This window comes from Melopsittacus undulatus, chromosome Z, assembly GCF_012275295.1.
Source record: "Melopsittacus undulatus isolate bMelUnd1 chromosome Z, bMelUnd1.mat.Z, whole genome shotgun sequence".
NCBI lineage: Eukaryota > Metazoa > Chordata > Aves > Psittaciformes > Psittaculidae > Melopsittacus > Melopsittacus undulatus.
The window spans coordinates 29,329,170-29,340,957 of record NC_047557.1 but is presented as its reverse complement, the minus strand read 5'-3'; the positions used below and the strand labels follow the sequence as shown (position 1 = coordinate 29,340,957).

At 40.5% G+C, this 11,788-nt stretch overlaps 1 protein-coding gene across 1 annotated transcript; it reads left to right on the top strand.

The window, feature by feature from the left end:
• The first annotated feature begins 334 nt into the window (after window positions 1–334).
• Window positions 335–11,739, top strand: CDC37L1 (cell division cycle 37 like 1, HSP90 cochaperone). The gene is made up of 7 exons (XM_005155110.3): window positions 335–519; window positions 1,921–2,202; window positions 3,597–3,684; window positions 6,544–6,659; window positions 6,911–7,033; window positions 7,883–8,038; window positions 8,535–11,739. Exons 1-7 carry the CDS (start codon window positions 415–417, stop codon window positions 8,634–8,636), a joined length of 972 nt encoding a protein of 323 aa, XP_005155167.1. The 5' UTR covers window positions 335–414; the 3' UTR covers window positions 8,637–11,739.
• The last annotated feature ends 49 nt before the right edge of the window (window positions 11,740–11,788 follow it).

Genomic DNA, 11,788 nt, shown 5'->3' with positions numbered 1-11,788 from the left:
AGCGCGTGGCGCGTCGCTTTCCTTTTTAAGTACATGTACCACATATATATATGTGTGTACATATATATACACACATACATTTACACACGCGTGTAAGCTGTGAGCGCCCCTCGGTGGCCTCCGGGGACACGGCCGTCCCTCCACCGGCACGGTCTGGCCAGACACACGGTATGCTGACCAGCGAAGCGCCTCAGCAATACACCGCGGGCCTGCCGCGGAGCAGGGGCAGCGGCTCGGACTGAAGCTCGCCATACTGGGGAATATGGCGCTGCACAGCCCTGCAGCCACAAGCCCCGCCCCGCAGCACCGGGGGCGGGAGCTCGGCAGTTCTATTGGACTGGCGGAAGTGGCGCTTGCCTCATTTCCGGTGAGGTGTGCGAGCGGAGGGGGAGCACGGGACGGTGGACGGTAGGGATGGCGGTGTGGCTGCCGCGCTGCCGGGACAGCGGCTCGCCGTCGGAGGAGGACAAGGAGCGGGGGCTGGCTCCCGCCTCCTGCCAGCGCCTGCCGGAAGTGCAGGTACATCCGTGCCCCCCAACCCCTGCTGCCCCGGCATCTTGCGCCGCTTCCTACCCCCGGGGACGCCGCTCCCCCGCCCCGGCCGGCGTGGAGCGGGTCGGTGCTGTGCGCGCCCCGGCTGCCCCGCAACCGCAGCCCGATTCCGCTGCGCGGAGGGGACCGCAGAGCCCGGTGCGTGGCGGGCGGGGGGTGTGCGGAAGTGTCCGCACCCCCGGGGGGCCGTTGCGCTGTCCCAGGCCACGCCAGGAGCGGCAGGTGTGATGAGCCGCGGCGGGGTCTGGCGCACTCCGACCCGCGAGTAACAGTCCCATCTCTGACATGTGGAACGAGCTGGGCTGAAGCTCACCCAGCATCCCGGTGTCTGAAAAGCAGATTTATGGGCGGTGCGTTTCTCTGTTGGCTAGAGCAAGTTGGCGTTTTATGAATACGCTGTCAGGAATCCTGCGTGTTCTTGCAAGAAGCTGCCATTACGTTAGTTTTCCAAACAGTGACATTTTCGTCTTGTTATTAAGACTCTTGCAGTTCTTAGACAAAGTTGGCTCAAGAGGTTTGATGTACCTGCATTAAAGTTTCCTTTAAATAAGCTTTCACAACTTGTGTCGTCCTTCATGTCTCTCTGCCAGAGGTTATCAGCAACACAGATTTCATAATGCAGTACAAGAAGGCTGAGGAACTAATGCATACGGATGTTTTTTCTCTACTCTTGGTGGGAAGGCACAGGATATGCCATGTAAGAGGATAATTTCTTAAGTTAGCAGGTGTGAATTCTTGAACACCGAAAGTAACAGAGGCACTGTTGCTTAAGAGGTTACTTCTCTCTCCCAGCTGTGAGCAGTGACCTCCTCAGTAGATTTGGTCAAAAGGAGCATATGGTCATGCTGGGCCTCAGCCACCTGATAACTTAAATTCCACTTTTACTGTCAGTTGAAGGGAAGATGTTGGCCACCTGCTGGGTACTAGTCTTTACTGGAATACAAACAGCAGCAGTTACTTTACTGTTGTGATCTGACATTGCAAAACTGATACTTTCTTATCAGAAGCATGTATTCACAGTATTCTTGTGCTTGCAGTATTTTCTAGCATTACAGCCCAAAGACAGCCAGTGGATTTCAGCTGTGTCAAAATTATTTTTACAGTGTGGAGACTATTACTGATAGCAGTACAGGATCCATGATTTTGCAAATGCACAAAACAAAAGTTAAGACAGCTTGCATTAAAAGCTTTTTTATAAAAACCATCTAGCTGTAAAATACCTTGCTTCATTGCTCCTGTGAATGTAATGCTGTATATCTAAAGGGCCTTCCAGGTGCGTTACCTTTGGGATTTAGCCTGTCTGCTCCTATACCAACTATAAACTGTCAATTTTCCCTCCATAAATAGCATGTCTGATTTTCCTCACAGCCATACAGCCAAGCGATCGAATTGGCCTGCCAAAAAGAAAAAGAGTTTGTGAAGCACTCTGTAGAATGCACTTGGAACCTAGCAGAAGCCCAGCAAAAACTTGGTAGCTTAGTACTGCATAATTCAGAATCCTGGGATCAGGAGTGTGCTCAAGCAAAGACTGAAGCTGCAGAATTGAGATGGAGAGAGGAAGAGTGGAGAAGAAAAGAAGAAGCACTAAACCAGAGGGAAAACCAGCATCTATGGAACACAGATCCTGTTAGTAAGGAGGTATTTAATAAGGTATGACCCATATCAGCGTGCATGAAAACAAGTATTACCCTTTTTTTTTTTCCTTTCTAGTCATTACTAGTGTTGAATGTCTTCTGTGTCCAGCACAGCACAAAACCACAGTGTGGGCTAAATGGTTTATTTATTACTTTGCCTCATGAAAGGGAGCAATCTGCAAGCTGCACTCATACTACAAATCCGGATGACATTTCTCTACCAAAAGCATAGATCAGAACTTGTGTGGGTCACCTAGGTATTACATATGAGCTGGCAGTGTGCACTTGCAGCTCAGAAAAGCCACCTGTACCCTGGGCTGCACCAAAAGCAGCATGGCTAGCTGGTTGACAGAGGTGATTCTCTCCCTCAACTGCTCTTGTCAAGACCTCACCTGGAGTACAGCATCCAGCTCTGGCATTCCCAGTAAGAAACACATGGACCTGTTGGAGCAGGTCCAGAGGAGGGCTGTAAAAATGGTCAGAGGGTTAGAACATGTCTCCTATGAAGAAAGGCTGAGAGAGTTGGGTTTGTTCAGCCTGGACAAAAGAAGGCTAAAGAAGGCCTTATTTACCTTATTGTGGCTTTTCTATACATAAAGGGAGCTTATAAAAAAGATGAAGAGATTATTTTTCTATGACAGCCTGTAGTGATAGGACAAGGGGCAGTGTTTTTAAGATGAGAGGATAGGTTTAGGTTGGATATAAGGAAGAATTTTCTTATGAAGAGGGTGGTGAGACACTGGAACAGGTTGCTGAGAGAAGTTGTGGATGCTCCATTCCTGGAAGCAAATAGACATCAGGTTGGATGGGGCTTTGAGTAACTTGGTCTAGTCAAAGATGCCCCTGCCCATGGCTGGGAGGGATGGAACTGCATGATCTTTAAATGTCCCTTCCAACCTATACCACTCTGATCCTGTGTAAGGCAAACATTCCTAAATGCACTGAATAATTGTTTCTTCACATTGTGCTTCTCTATTGTGCCAAATGCTTAAAATGAGAAACTGTTTGCCTGTAATAATAATTATTGTAATACAGATTATCTAGCACAACCTTTTTTTTTTTTTTTTTTTTTTTAAAGTAGAATCATGGCTTTGTTTTCACAATTTAATTTGAACAGCTACTATTTCTCCTAGTTTCACTGATTTAGCTGCATCCAGGCTGCAATGTACTTGATTCTCATTGTTGACAGATCAGGATGTTCCTGTCTAAGGACAAATGTTTCTGAGAATTCTCTAGATTATGAGACTTTTACACTCTCTTATTAGGTAATGTTTTCTTTAAAAGAAAACCTCAAGTATGACACGACTCTAGAGCATAGCCCTTTAAATAGTAAGATATTATAATACTTCTGTATATCACAAAAAGGTGTGTCTGTAGTTCCTGTGATAGTACAATTTTTTTCTTCCTCAGAGTTTTATTAATCAAATAAGAAAATCGGAAGATGAAGATGTGTCTGAAACACTTATGCAAAAACATGAACAAAAGATCAGACACTTTGGTGAGTGTGCTTTTTCCAGCAGTTTGCAATTCAGACTTCTGCATAATTTTGTGTAGGTTTACGACTATTTATTGTACAGAATGAATGCTAAAAATGAAAGATCTGGCTAATAGACTGCTTAGCTTTATTTTATCAGGACATATAATAATTTCAAAGCAAAATAAGGTGTAAACTGTTTGTTAGAAGCTTGTTACTTCCTGTAACCTGTAAAAACTTAGAAAAGAATTAATACTTAAATGAACTTCAATCTGAAAACTAAAGTTCTAGCAACTTTTTCTGCTCCTCAGAGGGAAGAGGCAGGGACATTCATAGAGATATGTCATTTAAAACAGTGCATTGGCTAGTTCACAGCTGTCTCCTTTTAGTAAGTTTTTTTCTGAAAGCTATGAAACTACAAGGGTAACGATGGAAAGGGAAAATGTTTGTAAATGTCTACTAAGGGCATGTGTGCACAGAATTGTGCATTTCTTAAAATTATATTTAATTATCCACTAGGTGTCACTTTAGTTCTGTCATAATTGTTCAACCCAGTTAAGCACAAAACTTATCTTCAAAAGTAATGTGAAATTTTCACAGTTCTCTGAAGTGTTTTCCATTCTTAGCTACAGGCTGGTTTCAGAGTGTGCTGTAGTGTAGCCAAATTTGGAATTCAGAACAATGAAGAACAGGACTGAGCTGGAAAAATTCAATTCTTTGTACAAGCTCATTTTTACTAAGCTATTTGGCTTCTGAGGACTTTAAACTGTTTCAAATAAAGAGTTTCTAGTCATGTTAGCCTTAGCAAGCCTTGCAAGTCAAGGCACAGCTCTGTCAAGAATATGCAAACAGCAGTGATAGGATCTTGACAGGCTTGAGAGATGGGCCAGTGCCAGCCTCATGAAGTTCAACAATGCAAAGTGTAAAGTCCTGCACCTGGCACAAAGTCAATCCCAGGCACAGCTACAGGCTGGGTGGAGAAGTGATTCAAAGCAGCCATGTGCAGAAGGATTTGGGGGTGTTGGTGGATGGGAAGCTCAGCATGACCCAGCAATGTACGCTTGCAGTCCAGAAAGCCAACCATATCCTGGGCTGCATCAAAAGGATCGTGACCAGCAGGTCAAAGGAGGTGATCCTGATCCTCTACTCTGCTCTTGTGAGACCCCACCTGGAATATTGTGTGCAGTTCTGGTGTCCTCAACATAAAAAGGACATGGAACTGTTGGAGCAAGTCCAGAGGAGGGTCACGAGGATGATCAGGGGAATGGAGCACCTCCCATATGAGGATAGGCTGAGAAAGTTGGGGCTGTTCAACCTGGAGAAGGCTGCATGGAGACCTCATAGCAGCCTTCCAGTATCTGAAAGGGGCCTATAAGGATGCTGGAGAGGGACTCTTCTTCAGGGACTGAAGTGGTATGACAAGGGGTAATGTGTTCAAACTTAAACAGGGAAAGTTTAGTTTAGATATAAGGAAGTTCTTTACTGTGAGGGTGGTGAGGCACTGGAATGGATTGCCCAAAGAAGTGGTAAATGCTTCATCCCTGGCAGTGTTCAAGGCCAGGCTGGACAGAGCCTTGGGTGACATGATCTCATGTAAGGTATCCCTGTCCATGGCAGGGAGGTTGGAACTTGATGATGTTAAGGTCCTTTCCAACCCAAACCATTCTGTGATTCTATGATTCTGTCAAATACCTTAACTGCCAAGTGTAATGTAGCAGAAGATTTCTCCCCCGCTGTGTATTTTAGGAGAAAAAAAAGAGGCTTTATGCAGACTTCCTAGCTAAGGGTTGGGCACAATTATTTTGTTCCCTGAATTCAGATTAAGTTTTTACAGAAGCAGACTTACTACAGAAGGTATTTTTTTTTCTTGCCTCCTAAATTCAAAATAATGTTATTTTAATTCAAAATATGTATGTCCATTGTATAAAGAGGCAGTGCATTAATACTCTTTCAAGTTACTTGTTCTGTGCTAGTTGCTGCCAAGGGTCAGTGTGGACTTCACTACACATACTACATAAGCCCTGCTTCTGTATCCTGCTCTGGCTTCAAAGTAATAAAGACCTTTAGCAAGATAGCTTTTTTGAAAACAGCCAAAAGAAATATTAGCCATTGCTTTCTCTTTAGGCATTTGTTTGCTAGAATTGAGATTAGCTTAGGTCATTACCACTGAATTATCTTTAGCCCAGTTATAATTATACACTGATAGACGGTTAAAGCTGTACATCTGGTACCTGTTGCCAGTAATGACTGTCAGTGATTGTCATGAAGGACAATTTTAAGAAGTCATCTGAGTATTGAGTATTGATTTTAAGGGCAGCTATTTACATGCTATCACAATTCAGTCTTCTAGTTAACTTGCCAATACTGTTATGGCTTTGCTTTTTGAGATCAGGCTGGTCCTGTAATCAGATTTTCTAAAACGCTAGCAATGTGTTAGAAGCACTTTCATTTTTGATAGATTACACACTTCTGTGTTCTTATTTGCAAGTGTTTAGAGGATTTGTGTTTGCTAGAATCACTGAATGTAAATATCCATAAACTTTTTAAACTATTTGAAGTAATTAATAGACACTACACCACTTCATTAGTGGGTACGAGAAATGATTAAAAATAACAATGTTAGAGATGCATTAAAATATAGGAAATTGTGATTGTTAAAATCTACTGTTAGTGTCTTCTAAGTCTGATTATACCTTCATGTAATGATCTTTAAGTGCTGGTTAGATATATAAATAAACCCCCCAAATTTAGCTGCATGCTGTCATTCTGAGGTCAGTAAATTGCAGTGGTATTAAAGATACTTGGGTGTCAATGCAAGTAACTTCCTTGATGTATTAAATCAGTAATCCTTTTAGAGTATTTTAACAATGTTTCTCTTACTAGGTATGCTGAGCAGATGGGATGATAGTCAAAGATTTTTGTCTGATCACCCGTATCTTGTATGTGAAGAAACATCTAGGTATCTTATGTTGTGGTGTTTTCATCTAGAAGCTGAACAGGTATGAGAAGGATGCTTAAATTATCTCCCACCCCACGTGCATTATAGAAAAGCTGACCAACTTGATTAGCTGTTTAACTGTTCTTCCCACCCTCTCTTGACTTCAGTGCTTTGTCACAATATATTATAAGGCCCCTTGCTTTTGTGAGCATCAGTTATCTGTTTAGCAACAAAGAAAATTGTGCTGAATTTTAGAAATATAATCACAGGGAATGCCTTTAAATCATAACTTTTTTTTTTCCCACCCCCCAGAAAAGAGCTCTGATGGAGCAAGTAGCACACCAAGCAGTTGTAATGCAGTTTATTATAGAAATTGCCAGAAGCTGTAATGTGGATCCAAGAGGTTGTTTTCGTCTCTTTTTCCAAAATGCCAAAGTAAGTCAACTTGGGTAAAGATAGAAGAAAATTCTGATGCTGTACAAGGGACCAGTAGTGTAGAGAAGGCTTCCTCCTAACCATAAAAAGCTAAATATTTTATTGACTGACTTAGGTTTATGGGAAAGTGTTCTGTTAGCAATTCTTTCCTAGACAGAATATTTTGGTGTAATTCAAATTCTGACATTGAAAATATAGTGTATTTTGCTTATTGCAGAGGGAAAGCAGGACACAGCAGGGGGACAAATAGCAGCTAAATAACAAAAGCAAACGTAGACCAGTTTAATTACACCTATGTTTTCACAGCATACCTATATATTGTCACAATTTCTCATATGCAGTTCATGGGGGGGCCCAAATTAGTGTTCCTTTCTCATTACTGAAATAGAGCAATCCAGAGCCATGCAGGAGAAATGCAGTAAGTCTGAAACTGATCTTCTGTAGACTGTATTTGGTTATCCAAGACTGATGGGTCTCAGTATTACCTAAAGGAGTTAGCTTAAAGTGCAAGCCAACTTATGCTTTACTTTTGACCAGAGTGCTGCAACAAGCACCTGTACTTCTGAAGGGTACTGGTTTCTTATCTTGAATAAAAGCTAAAATTAGGTTTATTAGAACATGTCCTTTGATAAGTCAATTACTTTGCTCCTACATACAAATACTACAGATCATCCTAAAAGGAAATCTACCTGAAATTTAAGTTGACTAACATTATTCTTAAATTATTCGCAGTTGTTATTCCCCGAAGGGTATAACATGTGTTACTGCATGTTTTTTTCAGCACTGTGAATGCTTACAACTCAAAAGTATATCTGCCTGAAGTGCAAAATTTAATTTTTCTCTTTGCAGACAGGAGAAGGCTATTTTGAGGCTTTTAAAAATGAACTTGAAGCATTCAAGACAAGAGTGAGAATATGGTCACAATCACATGGCTTTCAAACTATGTTAGTACACGATCTCAGTGTCAATCCTGGTCTGGTAGGACAGCTGACATCTTTTCCACAGGTAGGTTTATTATTATCCTGTTCATGAGATCATTTGGGGAAGCCAAGCTTAAGGAAAGTTTTCTGTGTGATGAAAGAAAACTGAGGATACTTAGGTCTTCTGTTACAGTACTGCCATTGGCCACATGATGGGAGTCAAGAAGCAATTTACAAGATTGTCAAAAATTAGTTATTAGGGAAGCAGTCACAATCAGCCTGCTTATTTGAAATAATTTGATTACAGTACCTCTCAATAGGATCCAACAGCTGGATTTTAAGTAAATGTGCAGTCAAGTGCAAGAAATACTGAGCCCAAATACAAGCTATGCAAGCAAATTTAAGGAGTTCTTGACACAGTAAGATAATATTGGTTGATGAATCTTGCAGAGCTTATTTCCTTACTATTGCAAATTTGTCTCATCTTATTGTGGACAACACAAAAAGTCATACTTCAGTTAAAATTTCCCTCAATATATACACTTACAGATAATTAAACTGTCAATTTTCATCTGTTGCAGAACACAGGTGATCTGCAAGGTTCCATAGACACAGATGTCTGCAGTTTAAACTCTGTGATACAAAGAGATGAAGAAGAATCCAAAATGATGGACACAGTATAGTAATCATAAGACTGAGGCCAAGTACTCTTTCCCCCACCCCTTTTTTTCTTACTTTCCCCCCAAAGAAACAAACATGGCTATTTTCTTGACATTTATTTTTCTGGGTACTGCACTTTATTTTTGGTGTCAGATTTTTGTTGTTGTTTAGTTTGGTTTTAGGGGGGATGGAGTTTTGAAGGGTGGGTAATTCAGAAAAACTTGTAATATTGTTTGAAAATGTGCTGCTAGGTTTTTGGTTGTCCTTGAAGAGCATATTGCCGAATGTGAAACCGGATGCATTTTCTGCTACTAACCTTGCCTTTATTAATTTAGAAATTGAAGTATGAAAAAAAAAATCTGCACAAATACAATGTTTACAAGAAGCAGTAGATTCTTGGTAGAATCTGCTATTGTCTTACTACAGATGTGGACATGTTTTACTCTATGAATATTGGAGATCAGAACTGTATTCATGCTACCTTGCTGATGTTATAAGCTCTCAAATTTGGTTATCAGTAATAGCAATAAATCAATATCTGGTATCAGTATTTCAGATCTGAATGGATTAGATTAAAACACTGGCCTTCTACCTCCACTAAGGGGATTTAAATGTTACATTGTGCTTTTATTAAATGTAACTTTGTTTTGTCCTAAAATGTAAGCAATGCATGTCTATAAGTGCTAACTTCAGGTTTTTTAAATCAAGTCTCATTATGATGAGAAGTATTTGATGGAGGGGATCGACAAAACTTGAGGTACTAGGATTAGGCTAAGATTTCAGTTTATACAAAAAGCTTTGTCACAGTTCATATAGGGTAAGATCTCATGTAGGGTGTGAAAGATCATTTCATATCCTACTAAAGTGGGTTTCTAACATTGCCGGCTCAAAACTATTAAAGTGGAAAATTATTAAGAAATCTTCATAATGATAAAAACACTATTTCTAGACAAAACCACTGTTTCTAGACAAGGCCTTCCACAGAACCTCTGCAATCCAAAATTCTACTTTGCTTTTCTAACTTTCTGCAATTACAGCAGTTCTGTCTATAAAAACATACTGCAGTTGAAAGACTTCAGTGGAAGACATCATGTATCTCAAATAAAGGTATCGGCACGCACTCTCGGTCCTTTACTGCATTGTTCTGATTATATGTAAGGTCTGGAAGGTATCTAGATTTCAATAGTTTGATGAGCACAGTCTACCTGTAGTTGATAATTCAGGCAAAAGCTGTGCTGAGATCCAGTAATTTTCAGCTTTGGCTACAGAAAAGACAAGGAAAAGTCTCAGTCTGCAGTACATACTGGAGTGAGTATTCATACAAAAGCAGTAGCAAAAGTAAGAACTCCAGATCCACTGGCAGAAGTAGTTTCTCATGTGCCTTGTGCTCTCTAACAGCTCTCTTGCAGACAGAGGATAAAGGAACAGGCAGCAGCTCTGTCCCAAATGCAAATTAGAGATAACCAGTTTCAGTAGTAAATTTTTTAGGTTTGACAGATACTCCAGAAAGTAAACACCACCTCCTCCTTAATAATTAGTTAATTATTAAGGGAAACTAATGATAACTTCAGGTTGTTTTTAACTGAATGTCATATATAAAGGTAGTAAGGGCAGTGTAGCACAGTGACTTGCAATTGCTGCCATTAGTAGTAAAGCCATACTGATCCAGCAACCTGTAATAGACTAGAAGTTATTTTTAAAGTTTCTAAGGGGGTAAAATTGGATGGTCTGGGAATAAGTGTCAAAGCATAAGGAGGTTCCCCCACTGCCTTCTCCTCCCAGCTAATTGAAACTTACGTAGGCTGGCAAAAAAACAAGCATAGCTGCTTTTTATTTAAATAAAAATGCATAAATAGAGGTAAGCAGTGTATAAGGGTTTCTCCTTGTAATGTGATAGCTACTGTTCTCCATGACTTATCCAAGGAAGTGATATCTTAAACTCGCTTAGTCTACAGCATCCATATAGACATTTATGAAGATGAAAGTGCAACTGGTCAGTCTTTTGGCAAACTTTCTCTAAAATATGAAGAAAACAGCTTGCAGTGATAGCTGAAGCCAATTTATGCACTTACAGTAATGAGAAAGCTTTATAAATTCTACAATGACCACCTTTTTTAGACTCAAATGTGTCTCGACGTTGATAACACAGACTACTAATGTAGTTTGGATTTGCAAATGTAGTCTGTTCAGGGTATGTCAGCACCACAGCTTTGTACTTGTCTCCAAACAATCACTGCAAAAGGAGATTGGGACCTGCATAAGTAGTACACAGCTACTTCAGACATCACCTAGGCAGAGTTGTTTGTTTCTCAGGTTTTGCTGAGTCTTCTTGAAACTCAGTCTGGTGAACATAAAAAAGGGCTAGGAGAGTTCACTGAAAAATAGCAATATCTTTGTTACCTGGACTATTAAAAAATGTGGCCTGTGGAATTTTGTAATTTCAGTTACATTGTGAATAAATAAAGATAAGAGCTGGTCAAGAGACATGAATTCTTAACATGAAACCATGAAAACCAGTGCAGTTGCTGCAATGAAAGTTGCTACAATAATATGATAAAATTAATCTGACCACTGGAAATTCTGGCACCTGCACACATGCACAGGTTTTTTTCTGAAGATACTAGGAAAGACAAGTTTGCTAGTCAGGATCATGACGGGGGTTGGAACTAGATGATCTGAAAGTCCTTTCCAACCCTAACTGTTCTATGATTGTATGTAGCTCCAGGTGTACCAGATTACACTTGATCTATTCAGTATTTGCTGTCTTACGAATAACATCTTGGACAGCTGCACAAAGACAGAGACTTTACCAAATTTGTAGCGCATAAGTGAAACTTCACTTTTCATGCCTGATAGCTGCACTGAGGGTAGAAATACAGCAATAAGGCAAATCATCCAGCAAGGAACATATGTGCAAGCAAAGCTGGAAGAAGGTGACTGTCTTCCATGAGAATAATCTATATATGTATGCCAGTTCTGGTCTGAAATGGCCTTTGCAGAATAGTGGTCATGGTTTCTGGCTGGCCCAAACTAATCACACATTCAGAAATGTGCTTTTGTGTCCTTACCATTGATTCACCCTACATTTCATGAGTGAGTAAATCAATAAATGTGCTTTGTAATTAAGCTGTATTCTGAAATGTGTTTCCTTCACCAGTCAGTACTTGCAAACATA